The 16271-nt window shown below is 51.7% G+C and overlaps 2 protein-coding genes and 1 pseudogene across 2 annotated transcripts; 2 read left to right on the top strand and 1 right to left on the bottom strand.

Annotated features, from left to right (window-relative positions):
* Positions 1–666: 666 nt before the first annotated feature.
* On the bottom strand, positions 667–4053 carry CCDC87 (coiled-coil domain containing 87). The gene has a single exon (XM_036416739.2). It carries the CDS (start codon positions 3927–3929, stop codon positions 1365–1367), a length of 2565 nt encoding a protein of 854 aa, XP_036272632.1. The 5' UTR covers positions 3930–4053; the 3' UTR covers positions 667–1364.
* A 29-nt stretch (positions 4054–4082) lies between these two features.
* Positions 4083–12128, top strand: CCS (copper chaperone for superoxide dismutase). Its single transcript, XM_036416764.2, has 8 exons — positions 4083–4237; positions 4515–4587; positions 7509–7646; positions 7861–8038; positions 8629–8689; positions 9950–10027; positions 10105–10208; positions 10312–12128. Exons 1-8 carry the CDS (start codon positions 4199–4201, stop codon positions 10463–10465), a joined length of 825 nt encoding a protein of 274 aa, XP_036272657.1. The 5' UTR covers positions 4083–4198; the 3' UTR covers positions 10466–12128.
* A 3138-nt stretch (positions 12129–15266) lies between these two features.
* LOC118706991 lies at positions 15267–15476 on the top strand (annotated as a pseudogene).
* The last annotated feature ends 795 nt before the right edge of the window (positions 15477–16271 follow it).

The following is a 16271-nucleotide window of genomic DNA, read 5'->3' on the forward strand; positions in this document are numbered from 1 at the left end:
CAACCACAGTACATGCCCTTGATCAGAATTGAACCCTGGATCTTCCAGTCCACAGGCCGACGCTCTATCCATTGAGCCAAACCGGTTTCGGCTGGCCACCTTGCTTCTGAGACACCTCACTTAGCTGCCTGCCTTAGCGTTTTGCAATGTTGTCCTAAACGGGGCTCACTTCTTCCCCTCCTTCAATCCTTGGCTCAAATCTCCCCTTCCCAGGGAGACCTGTACTGACTACCCTAATTAGAACGACACCCCTCACCCTTTATTTCCTCCTACCCTACTCTTTTTCTTTTTTTCACGGTTCTTATCAACTGCTAACATTTTACTATTCAGCATGTTTAGGTGCTATGTTTATGGCTTATTGTCTATTTTCCTCCAGTAGAATGTAAACCGCAAAGGGTAAGGATCTTTGTTTTGTTCAGTGTTAAAACCAAGCATAAAATACCTACTAGGTGCTCAATAATTATTTGCTGAAAAAGGGAATGAAAAAGATACACAAGCCGAGACCGGTTTGGCTCAATGGATAGAGCGTCGGCTTGGGGACTGAAGGGACCCGGGTTCGATTCTGGTCAAGGGCATGTACCTTGGTTGCAGGCATACCCCCAGTAGGGGTGTGCAAGAGGCAGCTGATCGATGACTCTCTCTCATTGATGTTTCTAGCTCTCTATCTCTCTCCCTTCCTCTCTGTACAAAATCAATAAAACATATTTTAAAAAAAAAAGATACACAAGAAACTGGTTAACAGCTGTAACCCTCAGGGAGGGGAACTCAGTTATTAAGAGGTAAAAATGGGAAGGAGCCTTACTTTTCAGTACATACCCTTGTATACTTTGTACCATATGCTTGTATTAATTGATTGAAATTTTAATAAAAAATTTTATGCTAAAACTGGAAGAAGTGACAACCTGGACTCAACCCTTCATCTGACATACGGTGGTCCAGGTGCAGAGCAGTTAAGTAGTTTGTACACAGCCAGAATTTAAACCCACATCTGCTAACTCTAGCTCTTAACCATCATGCCACAGAGCCTGCTGATTTGGGGCTCTGCCAGCCCATTTAATGTAGCATCATAGAAATGCCCAGCTATTCCAAAGTTGATGGTGTTCCATTACAACGAACTCCAAGCGACGGTCTCAGTTCTTTTGACACATGAGATGTTGGCTGTACTGTGCTTAGCTTGACATAAATGGGAATACTGGCCTTGGGGATTCTTTTAGAAGAATTTCACTGTCAAAATAAAGTGTTGATCTCAGTCCCTTGGTAGTTAGAAACGCTATGTTCTTGAACCCTGCACTCCCAGATATTTCTTCTTTCCAAGCAGTCAAGAGGTCTGGATGAGCTGCTGGGGTGGGGGGCTGAGGGAGGGGTTAGAGGGTACTTGGCCTAGGAGTACTCCTGCGGGCTGTTACAGGCTGCCTGCTGAGCCTGCAGAATATGGCGGACCGGTGGGAGGCTTTCTGGGCCCCGGCCAGCTGGTGCATCCGCCGCCGCTGCTGCAGCCAGTAGAGCATCTCCACCCTGTCAAGCTTCATCTTGTCCAGGTAGCGCTGCCCCCTGAACGTCACCGGCTCACCAAAGACGGCCTCCACCTCCTCTAGGAGGGAAGCCAGCGGGGCCTCCATCTGACTGAGCTTCTTGTGCAGGCAGATTCGGACTTGATTCTCCTCCAATAAGCGAGTCAGATCCATCTCAGCCTTTTGGAAGAAGCGGTTGGGGTCAGAGGCGAGTCGCTCAAACCTCTCCAGTTTCCCCATCACTATCTCCCGCAGCTGAATGGGCTGCAGGGTCTGCTCCCAGGCGCTCACCAATAAAGGCAGCTGCATCAGACGGGCGTTGGAGCTGTACTTGATAGCCATGTCCAGCCGGTCCTTGTCAGGAACCTCCAGAGTGGACCACAACCGCTCCAGACGCTTCTGCAGATGCAGGAGTTTGCGAGGTTCTCCCAGGAGGCTGGTCCTCCCAGTTTCTAGACTGTGCCCCAGCACCGTGTTCCAATCCCACTCTCCCGGCACAAAATCTGGCTCTTCGTCCTCTAGCAATGGAGGTGGGGGCTGAATCTTTAGCGACTCTGTGACAGGGGCCTCCATCTCTTTAGGAACATCCTCTTCGTACATCTGGAAGATGACGTGGAGGAAGTCTGTCTCCTGGTTGGTGAGGTATTTGAAATAGTCATTCAACGACAAGGCGTTTCTCGACCAGTTCGTCCCCAAGGCCTTGTATGTCTGTCCCTCCAGGTCTCTGTTTCCTTGGGATGATGAAATAGAGGATTGCACAGTTGATAATCTCTTGGGAGAAAGACCGGCCAGCTTGGGGTTGATGGCACGATGCTGCTTCTCTAGATGCAGAAGAGCTGAGAACAGGAACATGGACCAGTCTTTATTGGTTGCAGGCTCAACCAAGGGTCCCTGGTTGAACGAGAAGTGGTCGATAGAGACACGGCTCATCAGCTCTTTGTAGACCTCCCGGATGCTGTTCCCAACGAAGCGATCAATATCCATGTCCTCGATGAGTTTGGGGTCCAGCTCACCAGCTAGGTGGTTGTATAGGGCTCCGGCCCCTTCAATGTGGAAGGAATCCAAAAACTTTCTCTCAGAGACCTGTACGCCAGCTGCCAGGACCACCATCTGATTTCTTAGCTTCAAAGTAATTGTCACCGGCTGTGGGTGAAGTGGAGGGGGTGTGGGGAGCTGGGGCCCCCCCTGCGCAGACGTTTCTTCTTCCTCACTCAGCATCCTCTGCATCTCTGCTATGCGCTGCGCCGTGGCTGGGTCGTGGGTCAGGGCCCCCAGGAGCGGGGACACGTCTGAGTCCATCGGTGAGTAGGGAGCCCGCTCCAGTTTCATGTTCTTCATTATCTGCTTCAGGTCCTCGGCCACCATGTCCTCTACCAGCTCGGGTTTGCTCTCTGCGAACAGGACCAGTGGGGTCAAGGGACGAGGGAGGAGCGGAGGGAGGCCCAATTCATCTGCCAGCTTCCAGCCCTCACGCAGAGAGGGCATGGACTGGCCCTTCTGGAGCCGGGCGTGGAGAGGCGGGTAGGAGACGGCGGGAGACAGGCTGGTGAGAGTCACCGAGTACCTGGGCAGCGACCCCACCTGTGACGGAGTGAAGCTTTCTACCTTCTTCCGCAAGCCAGGCAGCCAGCGGAGAGTCCTCCTCCTCTTCAGCAGAGGGATGGACTTCAGTTCCTTCACAGGATCGGGTCTGGTCTCGCTGAGAAACTCTCGCGAGCGGCTGAGTTGGATGAGGTAGTTCAGGCTGAGGTTGCAGTCAGGTATTTCGGCAAAGCTGGAGCCGCGGGGCCCGTGAGCCCTGGAAGTCGACATGCGCCCGGAGGAGCGCAGCTTGCAGATGCCGCCCCGGGCCTGCTCCAGCTTCAGCAGGGAGCGGAAGTCGGCGAGCAGGCTGCGGTAGACCTCGGGGCTGGTGAGGAAGATGGTGCAGTCCCTGGCGAGGTGGGCGGCCAGCCGGGTGACCGTGGCGGCTTCCGTGAAGACGTGCGTGGCGGTCGGCATGGTCTTCAGCCGGCGCAGGTAGCGCAGGTAGAGCTGCTCGCAGCTGAGCAGCACGTACATCAGCACCCGCTTCCGCAGCCTCTGGTTGTCGATGTGGCTCAGGCTGGGCTCGGCGGGAGGCTCCTGCCAGCTGCACTTCAGCTCGTTCAGGATGACCTCCAGGAAACGCTGCGGGCCGCCGGCGGGCACCCGCTCCGCCAGCTCGCACCGGGCCAGCCGCTTGGTCACCCGGCGGCACAGCGACGCCACGGTCAGCCGGGACACCGGCAGGAACGGGAGCGCGGGGAGCTCCAGCGCGGGGCGCTGCGGGCTCGCCGCCTCCGGGCTCGCCGTGCTGCTGCTGGGGAAGAGCGACAGCGGCAGCAGCAGCCGGTGATAGAACTGCTGGAGCTCGGCTTCGGGTTTGAAGGGCTTCATTTTGGCGCCGGCGCAGAAAGCTGTCGAGGTCGGGGCTGCCAAACGGTTACTAAGGCAACCAGGGAGCTAGGAGCCAGAGTGCGCCTGCGCGGCCAGTGCTCGCCGCGCAAGGATCGCTGGGGGTGGGCGGGGCTTTGCGTGCGCATGCGCGCGCGCTCCGGGAGGCGGGGCAAAGTCTGGCTCCCGAGGCTCCGCCTCCTCGTGCTGCCGCCGGGTTTGCCGCGGTGGGGACTCTGGCAGTTCGGATCCTGTCAGTGACCGGGTCCGAGATGGCGGCGGACTCCGGGGACCGGGAGACCGCCTGCACGGTGAGGGCGGACGCCTTAGGTGGCGGAAGGGAGGAGCGGGCACCGGGAGTGGGGACCTGGGGACCCGGCGAGGAAAGTGCGATAGTGGGAGAGTCCTCGGCTTTCCTGTGGGAGGGCGGCGTCCTGAAATGACTGAGTGATAGATAATGAAGAAGGCGCTCGAGGAGGGGTCGGGCGTTCGCCCCGGCCTCTGGGGTGGTGGTAGGGGAGGTAGTGAAACGGGGTCACGCCAGAGGGGTTCTCCGCTCTCATCGGCCGGTCCCTGCCGTCTTTGCAGCTGGAGTTCGCCGTGCAGATGACCTGTCAGAGCTGTGTGGACGCAGTGCGCGCGTCCCTGCAAGGGGTGGCAGGTAAGAGCCAGGACATTTTCTGAGAACCGTGCAGAGAGGCCTCTGGGAGAGGCAGACAGATCTCTTAGACCCTACTTCCGGAGGCCAGGGAAGGAACCAAGCGTCAGCTTTGGGTCTGGACAGGCTAGGCTGCCTTCCAAGCTTTGTGACCTCAGGTCAGTTGTGTAACCTTCTGGCCTCGTCGTCTCACCTGCCAGATGAGGACAGTGTCACCCTCCTGATGTGTGCAAAGCAGGGCGCACAGTCCTTGGCATACCTTGCAGGCCAGGGCCACAAAACTGCCCCGCCATCCTCCCCACAGCCTCTTCATGTCAAGAGGCACCTCTAGGTGGATCTGGAACCCCCAGGCATCGCAGGCTGCCCAGGATGAGATGTTGTGCGGAGGGAGGGACAGTTTGGTTATCTGTAGGGTTTCCTTTTCACAGAATAGCCCTGTTTCTTTTTTAGAGAAATTTTTTATGAGTTTAGTTGAGCCAAACTAATGATATGTGCCGGGGAACAAGATCTCCAATGCTACCAGCATTGCCTTGTTCTCCATCTCTCAGCCCAAATATCCCCGCCTCTCACGTGCTGCCTCCTCCCAGTTGCATTTCTCAGTTCTGCCTCCTTTGAGCGGGCAGCTTGTCTGACCCACAGCTGTCATTCCCCTCTCTGCCTGCCGATTAACCCGGGCATAGCCTGAGTTCCCGCACAGCCCGTGAGCTCCCTGAGGATGAGGATCAGTACTTTCCCTGATGCTGGCCTCCTCCATGCCAAGTACACATTTGTTGGAAGAATACGGAGGAGAGAAACCGAAGATAGAGGGAAGGCCAATGGTCAGTAGCATTCAGTTCCCAGGGCGCCAGCTGAACATGACATGAAGTGCCTCATTTAACCCACCTGCTGGCCAAAACCGGTTTGGCTCAGTGGATAGAGCGTTGGCCTGCGGACTGAGAGGTCCCTGGTTCGATTCCGGTCAAGGGTATATACCTTGGTTGCGGGCACATCCCTCATAGTGGGTGTGCAAGAAGCAGCTGATCGATGATTCTCTCTCATCGATGTTTCTAACCCTCTATCCCTCTCTCTTCCTATCTGTGAAAAATCAATAAAATCAATAAAATAGATTAAAAAAATAAATAAAAGATAACCCACCTTCTGGCCTGCCCAGGCTCTCCCGGGTTTTCCCCTCTAGCGCAGCAGCAGACACACTCACGGTCAGAGCAGAATGGTTGTCTTTGCTTTGGCAGCACGTATACTGAAAGCGGAGTAATACAGGGAAGATTTGCATGGCCCTTAAAAAAGAAAGAAAAGAAAAGAAAAGAAAAGAAAAGAAAAGAAAAGAAAAAAAGAACAAGAGAATGATTGTAAGCCCTAAGGTGAGAGCAGCATTAGAGGATTCAAGTCTCTTAAAAGGCTTGGGAGCCCTGGATATCTGAATGAAAGAGATATTTCTTCCTTTTTTGGGTTGGCCTGATGCTCTGCAAATCTCAGCACGTGTCAGAATTACCCCACGGGCTGCGTGCACACGGGGGACTCCGGGGACTTGGGGGGCCATGGAGACATACTGGCTCTTGAACCTGACCCTCGCGAACACAGAGCTCCCGCCCTCACAGGACTGAAATCAGTGCAGCCTGAGTTACAGGGAAGTGGCAGCTGCCACAGGAGGGCCGGGGAGGCTCCCAGCCCAGCGGAAGGCTGGGAGCTGCTTGTCAGGGGAGCAGTGCCCAGGGGAAATGCTTGGGCTCTGGAGGTAAGCTGCCTGGGATGCATTCCAGTTCCACGGTTTACCACAATGTGACTTTGAGCAAGTTTCTTAATTTCTCCGTGCCTCCATTTCCTCATCTGTAACGTGAGGATAATAGTACTCAACTCACAGGGTTACTTGTGTGTGGAAGGAGTTACTTTTTGGTAAAGTATGAAAAACTCCACAGTGCATGCTCCGTACATGTTAGCTCTCATGATGATGGTGCTAGAACCCTTTCTTACGTATGTATGAGCTTTATTGAGATGTACTTCACATATCACAGAATCACCGTTTAAAGTATACAGTCCAGGAGTGTTTAGTATACTCACAGAGGTGTGTAGCCATCAATTAAATTTCATCACCTCATGAAGAAACTGAACCCGTTAGTTACCACCTTCCTACTCTCCTACCCCCTAATCTCCCTCTGCCCTTACAGATTTACCTATTCTGGACATTTCCTCCAGAATGGCATCATCTAATACGTGGCCTTTTATGACTGGCTTTTTCATAACAATATTTCTGAGGTTCATCCATGTTGTAGTACATAGAGCTTCATTCCTTTTTATGGCTGAATAGTATTCCACTGTGTAGAAACACCACCTTTTTTATCCATCGGTGGATGGGCATTTGGATTGTCTTCACCTTTGGCTATTACGAATAATGCTTTTCTGATAGCCCTCTTTTATAAAAACATTTTTAAAAAATTATGTATGGCTCTGACCGGTTTGACTCAGTGGATAGAGTGTTGGCCTGCGGACTCAGGGGTCCCAGGTTCGATTTCAGACAAGGGCATGTACCTTGGTTGCGGGCACATCCCCAGTAGGAGGTGTGCAGGAGGCAGCTGATTGGTGTTTCTCTCTCATCGATGTTTCTATCCCTCTCCCTTCCTCTCTGTAAAAAATTGATAAAATGTATTTGTTTTTTAATTATGTGTGTTTCAAAAGTGATAGATAATGCCGGGCATGTAATAAGGACTCACTACAGTCCCGGGAGTGGTGCCATTATCCTCACTTTCTTTATAAAGAAACAGCCTCAGAGAGGTTAAGGTCCTTACACGGCTAGGAGGCCACCTCCGAGCCGACCTCCAGCCATGGGAGGTTGGTGAAGATGGGCACGGGAGTCACCCTCTGCTTCTCTCCTCCCTGTGCCCAGCACCCGGTCCGCCCTCTGCTGCCCTCGGCCCCTTCTTTCCCCCCAGGCGTCCAGAGTGTAGAGGTGCAGTTGGAGAACCAGATGGTCCTGGTGCAGACCACCCTGCCCAGCCAGGAGGTGCAGGCCCTCTTAGAAGGAACGGGGCGGCAGGCGGTACTCAAGGGCATGGGCACTGGCCTATTGCGTGAGTAACTACTGTGACCTTGGCCTTGCCTCTCCGGGAGGGAGGCGGCCAGGGGCTGGTATAAATCTAACCGCAGGGTGTTGTGGCTGTGGGTCGGAGAGACTTTGGAGAAGGTGTGAGAGTTATGTGGGGCTCTCTCCGTGCCCTTCCCCAGCTGATGAAGAGGTGGGTCTGGGTGAGGTGGCAAACCAACCAGGTGTCTAATACCTTGCAGAGAATCTGGGGGCAGCAGTGGCCATTCTAGGGGGCCCTGGCCCTGTGCAGGGGGTGGTGCGCTTCCTACAGCTGACCCCTGAGCGCTGCCTCATTGAGGGAACCATTGATGGCCTAGAGCCTGGGCCACACGGACTCCATGTGCATCAGTTCGGAGACCTCACAAGGCACTGCCACAGGTAAGTTGTCCGTAACCTCCCTTGCAGCATCCTTATCCCCCCAGTTGTGTACTCACTATGTGCAGGGGGCTATATCCAGCCCTTTACACACACTTTCACACTTGGTCCTCAGAAGTACTCTGTGAGGTATATGCACACAGGCCCATTCTACAGATGAGGAAACTGAGGCTCAAAGAGGTTAAATGCTTTGTCAAAGGCCCCAGAGCATGTAAATAGCAGAGTGGGGATTTAAACCAAAATCTGACCCTGGTGGTCCTGCTCATAGCTGCCTTACTGTCGCTAAGACGGAAGGGGATTCCTGGACACGAATCATGTGTCATGGTGTTTGTCATACTATTAGTTGTTTACTCATTTGTGTCTCCCTTAGGGGCTTATTGAGGGCAGGACCAATGTTCGATTCTTCTTTGTACCCTTAACCCAAAGCCTGGCATAGAGTGAGCCTGTTTGTTGAATGAATGCATGCATGCATAAATGGATGAATGAATGAAGGAACGAACGATAGAAAGAAACAAATGCAGTTAAAATAAGAGGATGGATCATCTGGCCTGTGAGCCGCTGTCTCACTGCCTACCTGCTACCTTTTCTTTTAGCTGTGGGGACCACTTTAACCCTGACGGAACATCTCACGGGGGCCCTCAGGACGCTGAACGGGTGAGTGTCCAGCTCCGTGAGGCTTAGACTGAGACAGCCCACGGTCTGCAGAGACGGCCAAGCAGCCCTTGGGGCCTCTGAGTGAGGTTCCTTGTTGGTGGGGGTCTTTTCCCTTACTTTGTTCCCGTTAGGAGCTTTTATTGCCCTTTCTGTCAATGGCGGGGCGACCACTGAGCTGCTCTGGTCGCAGCCCGGTGAGAATCCAATCTGGAGGCCCCCAGGAGCCCAGAGCCAGCCCCTGGCACAGCCCTAGGGGGTGTGAGTAGTGGGAAAGCTTCCTGGGGAGGTGACCGCGTAGAAGTTGAAGGTTTTACCTAAACTGAGCAGCCATTCCCCAATGCTGTGTCCGTGTTTCCCCGCCTTCTTTCTACCGTAAAAGCCCCAAGACGGATGTAGCCAAAGAGCCAGGTGTCGTCTGTCTGGGAAACAAGATAAGGAGAAATGGCTCTCCCCGCTGCTTGTCAAACCCGTCTTATGGTGACATGCTTTGCCTCCCACAGAGGCATAGGCACTTGCTTCTGCCCAGGTGTCAGGCTGGGGACGGTTTATTTGCACAGATGTGAGTCCCTGCGGCTCATCAGCAGGTCATGTCACCAGAACACACACTGTTGCCCTAGCCCTGTGTGTGTGTCACAGTCACTCGTCTGTTCCACATCGGGCTCCCACTGAGCTGCGAACCCTTGAGGGTGGTGCCTGCCTGTGCACCCCCATGCCTGGCAGCGGGTGTCTGGTTTAGGAGATGCCCGTAGATGTGTTACATCTCCGTTACCTTCCTGGGGAGAGCCTGGACAGGCCTTTGCCCTGGGTTCCTTCCCGCTGCTCCCGGAGGCTGGACGTCAGAGAAAGGATGCTGGCTGCCCCTAAGGGCCAAGGAGCCAAGCATGGCCAGCTTAAGCCCAGAGGAGCTGCGGGCTGCCAAGGGCTCAGAGTCATCGGGAGGCTGGAGGACTGGGCTTGGAAAGAAGCAGGAAGGGGGTTAGCTTCCGAGGCCAGGAGGCAAGGCTGGCAGCGGCCTCGTAGGTCCAGGGGTCATGGCTTCCTAGGAAGGGGTCCCCGGCCGTTCTCAGGGTGCCCTCACCCTGCCCAGGATTTCGGTCCCAGGGGAGGAAGCCTCCGGTTGGCTTCCTTGTGTCCTGGGCCATCACTTCATCCTCCCCGACCGTACTCCAGGGGGACTCTGGTCCTTTGGGGAGTCAGATCCCGGGAAGCCGGAGCCTCGCAGCTGGGCTCCATGTGCGCTTCCCCCCGGACTCATTGCAGCATCGGGGGGACCTGGGGAACGTCCACGCTGACGCTGATGGCCAAGCCGTCTTCAGGATGGAGGATGGGCAGCTGAAGGTGAGCTGGAGGCAAAGGGGGGGCCTTTCCTCACAGGTGGGTGCACTGTCTGACACCATTTGTTGTCCCCCTCAAAGGTATGGGATGTGATTGGCCGAAGCCTGGTCATCGATGAGGGAGAAGACGACCTGGGCCGGGGCGGCCATCCCTTATCGAAGATCACAGGGAACTCGGGGGAGAGGTGGGTCATGCCGCCGGGCAGGAGGCTGAGCTCTGCCAGCCATGCACTCGGACCCCGCAAGCGGCCCGGACAGTGCCCGCTCTGACCACACCTTCTCCTGCAGGTTAGCCTGTGGCATCATCGCTCGCTCCGCCGGCCTCTTCCAGAACCCCAAGCAGATCTGCGCCTGCGACGGCCTCACCATCTGGGAGGAGCGCGGCCGGCCCATTGCTGGCAAGGGACGGAAGGAACCGCCCCAGCCCCCTGCCCACCTCTGAGCGGGGCCTCAGCCTCAGCCTCAGGTCCGCCGTCCTCCCAGCCGGTGCCCTCCTCCTCCTCCTCCAGTCCGAGAGTGAGGGCGCGGGGTGTGCAGGGGTCGCTGTGACGTTCCCTCGGCGAAGTAAAGTCTTCCGGTTCCCATGGAGCTCTGTTTTGTCCGTGTCCCGTGTCCCATGGGCGTGGGGAACACAGCCCCTCTGGGCCTGCCCGCCCCTCCAAGGGCCAGCGCTGGGTTTTGGAGCCAAACAAAGCTGGATTTAAATCCACAGCCTCCTGAGGCCGCTGCCTCCTCAGGAGCACTGAAGGACCACAGCAGTCACATTGCTGCTTGTGCCTGTCTCCCTCCGCTCCCCGTGGCCGGTGGAACCCAGTGTGGACAGCTACCTCCGGACTTGGGGGTCAAGAGATACTCCTGCATCCTCCCAACGCATCCCCCCTTTTAAAAAAGTCATCTGTCTTGAATGATTTCTTTACTCACCAGAGGAAGACTCTAAATTAATCTAATCAGTGCTTGGTACAGGGCCTGGCACAGGGAAAGTTAAAGGAGCAGTGGCCGTGATTCTGAGACCAAATGGGGCCCTGGAGGCAGCCCCAGTCAAGCTCCTCTCACAGAGGTGGCCAAGGGTTAGTGTTGGGGCCAGGGATTCTGGTCCTCCCACTCATCTGCTTTGCTGCCCACTCCTACCCCCCACTGGGCTGTGTCAGGCTTGCTCATCCGTGACAACATGGCTTCTATGGCATGTGGGCTGTCAGAGTCACACTTTGCCCTTGCCCTGCCTGCATGGAACCAGGCGGGTGGTTTTGGGATTTAGCTGGCCTTGCCCTGGGTGTGCCTGGCTCCACTCCCATTCCAGGCCCTGGAGGCTGCTGCCGTGCCTCTGGCCCAGCCCGTACCCTGCTCCTCCTTGCCTCACCTCTCTGGTTGCTTTCCAGCTCCCCTTGTTTCTTGGGGAACCAAATCCTTTTAATCCTGGGCCCCGGCTGTCTCTCCACGTCCGCCTCATTGCAAGAACGCCTCTTGGACTCCGACCGCCATTCACTTCCTGCTGGAAGTCTGACTGGGCTTAACCCTTTTATGGCTAAACTGCTCACCATCCTCTGCTGTGTTTCCGCCCTGAAGAATCAACATCCCCACTGGCTTTTCTTTCTTCTAAACTCTCAGCTGTATAGTTTACAAACGCTGTTTTTAATCACAGCACACTGCCCACACATCTTGAAGGCCCATCTATAAAGCGGATGTGGACCATCCTGGGGTTCTGGAGAGCAGAGTTTGAAAATCTTTGCCAAATTCAGACATTTTTGTGTTAGCTCTCAACTTCTGCCATGTCCATAAACCATCTGTCCTTCCAAACACTAAACCTACTTAAAAAGGAAATTGTAATCCTGTTTACTAATAATACTGAACCTATATCGTGTTATTAAGTGCCAGTCTCTGTGTGAAGCACTTTATGTGCAGTAATTACTTTAATCCTCATGACAATACTACAAAGGAGGTTCTGTTATTATCCCGTGTGACAGATGAGGAGACTGAAGCACAGAGGTGGTTATGGGACTTGCCCTAAGACACACAGTCACATGGCCCTATGCTCTTACCCACTATATTAGTTCTCGTTGTCAAGTATGGAAAGCAAGGTTCATTAGTCATAAACAAGTTTGCTAGAAGAAGAGCACACATAGCCATTAAAATAAAAATCGTTTAGCCAGGAACTGCCACAAACTGTGTATAAACTGAGCAGTTTTGCCCTGCAATTTAGGGAACCCAGCCCATTTTTTTGCCCCCTGTTCTCTCAGCTGCCATGTATCACCTCTGCCTCAGCTGTGTTCTCAGGGGGCCCGCCTCCTCGTCCTCCGGTCTCCGGACCTACCGTCTCTTCTGCCCTCTTCTCCCTGAGCTCACCTCGGCGTTCCATTCTGAGTTCTGCCCAGGATTCCGCATTGTGGGCGTGCAGAGTTGTGGACACTAAAAGAACCTTCTGTTGTCTGCAGCTGAATTCTGGCAGAGGGGCCGACTGGCGTCCTCTTCAGAGCGATGGCAGAGCCTCTTCTCAGGATTCCCGGCTGGCTGTTTCCACTCCGAGTGCTCTCAGGTGGGCACCCTTGTGCTCCCTGGATCAGCAGCCTGCGTGTCACCTGGAAATGTTTGGGATGCAAATTCTGGGGCTTTCACTCCAGATTTACTGAATCAGAAACTATATTTTTAAAGAAATAGCCGAAACTGGTTTGGCTCAGTGGTAGAGCATCGGTCTGCGGACTGAAAGGTCCCAGGTTCGATTCTGGTCAGGGGCATGTACATTGGTTGCGGGCACATCCCCAGTAGGGGGTGTGCAGGAGGCAGCTGGTCGATGTTTCTCTCTCATTGACGTTTCTAGCTCTCTATCTCTCTCCCTTCCTCTCTGTAAAATAAAAAGAAAGAAAAAAAAAAGAAAGAAAAAAAAGAATTTAAAAAAGAAAAGGAAACTGTGTGCTCGCTGTCCAGTGTTCTCAGTGGTTAGAGCATTGGAACGGTCTCGGGTTTGAGTTCCAGCCAAGGGCATGTACCTGGGTTGCAGGTTCGATCCCCGTACCCATGCTCCTCCCCGCATTGGGGCACATTGGGGAGGCAACCAATCGATGTGTCTCTCTCATATCTATGTTTCTCTCACTCTCCCTCCCTCCTTCCCTTTCATTCTCTAAAAATCAATGGAAAAAAATATCCTCAGGTGAGGATTAACAAAATAAATAAATAAATTACACTTACAGTGTTGTTGTTGTTTTTTGTTAAATAGAAACTGTGTGGGTGAAGCCTAGAAATCTGTCTTAATAGGCTGCCAGGTGATTTTGAAGCACACTAAATATTGAGAACTAGTCTCCACTTTTTACTAAGCTGAGGGCTGCCCTGGCCAAGTGGCTCAGTTGGTTGAAATGTCTCCCAGTGCACCAAAAAAAAAAAAAGTAAGTAAAGGTGCAGGTTCTGTCCCGGGTCAGGGGGAGAGGGGAGGCAACTAATTGATGTTTCTATCTCATATTGGTGTTTATCTCTCTCTTCATCCCTTCCTCTCTCTCTAAAAATCAATAAAACACATCCTCAGATGAGGGTTAAAAATAAAAACACAATATTTTAAAAATAAAAATAAGTAAAACAAACAAATAAATAAAAGCCCAGGCCTCAGTATCCTCTCTGAGTTGTCATAGCGGCGTGTCTGACTGCTGCTCCTATCCTGGCGTCGGAGTAGAGATCTGGACCATCCTCCAGCTCCTAAGACTTACCCTGTAAGTTAAATACATGTGGGCGTACACTGACTTAGAGCATCTTAGTCAGGGATGGAGAGAAGATTAAACCTAGAAACCTAAGTAAGAGAAGCATCATAACAGAGAGCTCGCTTTCAGGCAAACAGAAAAATGCTCTGAATTCCTGGGGTCTGATTGTCTAATAATACCCCAATCAATTTCAGCAGGAAAGAATCCTGTCGCGCAGAAACCAGTTTGGCTCAATGGATAGAGCGTCGGCTTGGGGACTGAAAGGTCCTGGGTTCGATTCCGGTCAAGGGCATGTACCTTGGTTGCGGGCACATCCCCAGTAGGGGGTGTGCAAGAGGCAGCTGATCGATAACTCTCTCATCGATGTTTCTAACTCTATCTCTCTCCCTTCCTCTCTGTACAAAATCAATAAAAAAGAAAAAGAAAAAAAAGAATCCTGTCATCATGTTTATGGTGTACATTAGTGGTATCAGTGCACTGAAAAGACTATTAGCAATTGCTTTGTTTATTTAAAAAATATATGTTTATTGATTTCAGAGAGGAAGGGATAGGGAGACATAGAAACATCAATGATGAAAGAGAATAGTTGATCAGCTGCCTCCTGCACGCCCCCTACTGGGGATGGAGCCCACAACCTGGGCCTATGCCCTGACCAGGAATCGGACTTACTACAGTTTAAAGTTTCGATATTACCAGAATAGTTCCCAAGAATGATGTAGAGTTCACACTATCATTAGCAATGTGTGAATGTATTTTCCTCACACCTTACCAGCAATAGATTTAAATCTAATATTTTTGCAAATCTGAGGGCTGAAAAATGTCGCATTTTTTTTCAGGAAATTGCACTCCCCTGACTACCTATGGAGTTCCTTTTTTATCGGCCATTTGTACTTATTATTTTTTTAATTCAAGTATTGTATGCCTCATTTGCACTTCTTTTTCCAGTTCATATCCTTGGCTCATTTATTTCATCTTTTTTCCATATAAATTTGTGGTGTTTTTGTACAGTTGCCCTGAATTGTAGATACATATCTAATTGCCATTCGTATCTCCACTTGGATCTTAAACTTATCATGTCCCAAACGGAATTTCTGGTCTTCCACAGAAAATCTATTCCTTCTGTAAAATTACTCATCTTAGTTAATGCTTCCAGTGGCTCAGTGTCATCTTTGATTCCTCTTTCACAATTTACATCCAATCACAGCTCTACAGTCCAATCTGACCACTTCCCTTGAATTCTATTGGGCCACCTTGATCCATGTCACCATCATCTCTCTCCTGTATTTTTTATTTTTTGGAGAGAGTGGAAGAGAGGGAAACACAGACAGAAACATCGATGTGATAAAAACACATCAATTTGTTGACTTCTGCAGGCACCCTACTCAGGGCCCAGGCCTGGGAGGAGGCTGCAACTGAGGTTCATGCCCTTGAGCAGAATCGAACCTGGGACCCTTCAGTCCTCAGGCTGATGCTCTATCCACTGAGCCAAACTGTATTTTAGCAGTAGTGGTAATTTTTTTTCCCTGAGAAAACTGTTTTCTCTCTGTTTTTGTCCATTCCTATATCGCTTCTCGGCCTTTTGGCTAAGATCAAGTGTAGTAGATACTTATCAGTTTAATTATATGACAGATTCTTATCAGTTTAATTACATGACACATCCTCTGAGGACATGTTAAATGTATTTTTGGAATAGGAAGATGGCATAGGAGCTTGCTCTGTCCACTCCATGCATGGATCTAGTATTGCAGTACCTCTGGGAATGGTGCACAAAAAAAAAAAAAAAAGAAAAAAAAGTCAATGAAAGAAAAGTCTTATCAAATGAACCCCCTCTGTCCTATGTTCGCCATAGACCTCCAGCCTTACCAAGAGTGAAAGCCAGTGATTTCAATGGTCTACAAGGTGTTACACCTCCTGCCCCTCCTCCTATCCTTATGTCCTATTATTCACTCAACTTCTCACTCCCAGCCATACCAGTTTCCTGCAGTTCCTTTAACAGGCTTTGTGACTGGTACTTTCTGACCGGAATGGTTCCTCTTTTTGGCTTACCTGCTCCTTCAGTGGCTTTACAAATCTCTAGCACTATTCAACAAATTATATGTTTTATTGTTAATGTCTTCTCACTCTAATATAAGCACCAAGGTGGGCATTTTTGTTACTTTTTGTTCACTGCTCTATTCTTGGTGCTGCCCACGTGGTATATAATAAAACTTGTAGAATGAATATGTAGGCAAACATTTCCCTGAGTTTGTTACATGGATTTGTTTTATGTCTTCTGCCATGCAAAATCTTTATTTATATACATCCGTCAGTTTTGAAAAAATTCCTTTTATTTTTTTTTAAAGGCTCAACTTTTGCTGCCTCAAGGACCACGCTTTTGACCTAATTTTTTACTTTATTAAACATTTCAAACATCCCCAAGGCTACATCTCATTAACCCTCGCTCGCCAATTCCTTTAAGGCAGAGACGTGCTTTTATTTTCCCCGTCTCCAGAGTCTGCCAGTAACCTCAGAGGATGTGTTTCTAAAGAATGATCGCTTGGTACGAGGGCTCCTCCCCGGGCAGCGGCC

The sequence above is a fragment of the Pipistrellus kuhlii genome, unplaced genomic scaffold (genome assembly GCF_014108245.1).
Source record: "Pipistrellus kuhlii isolate mPipKuh1 unplaced genomic scaffold, mPipKuh1.p scaffold_m20_p_56, whole genome shotgun sequence".
Lineage (NCBI taxonomy): Eukaryota > Metazoa > Chordata > Mammalia > Chiroptera > Vespertilionidae > Pipistrellus > Pipistrellus kuhlii.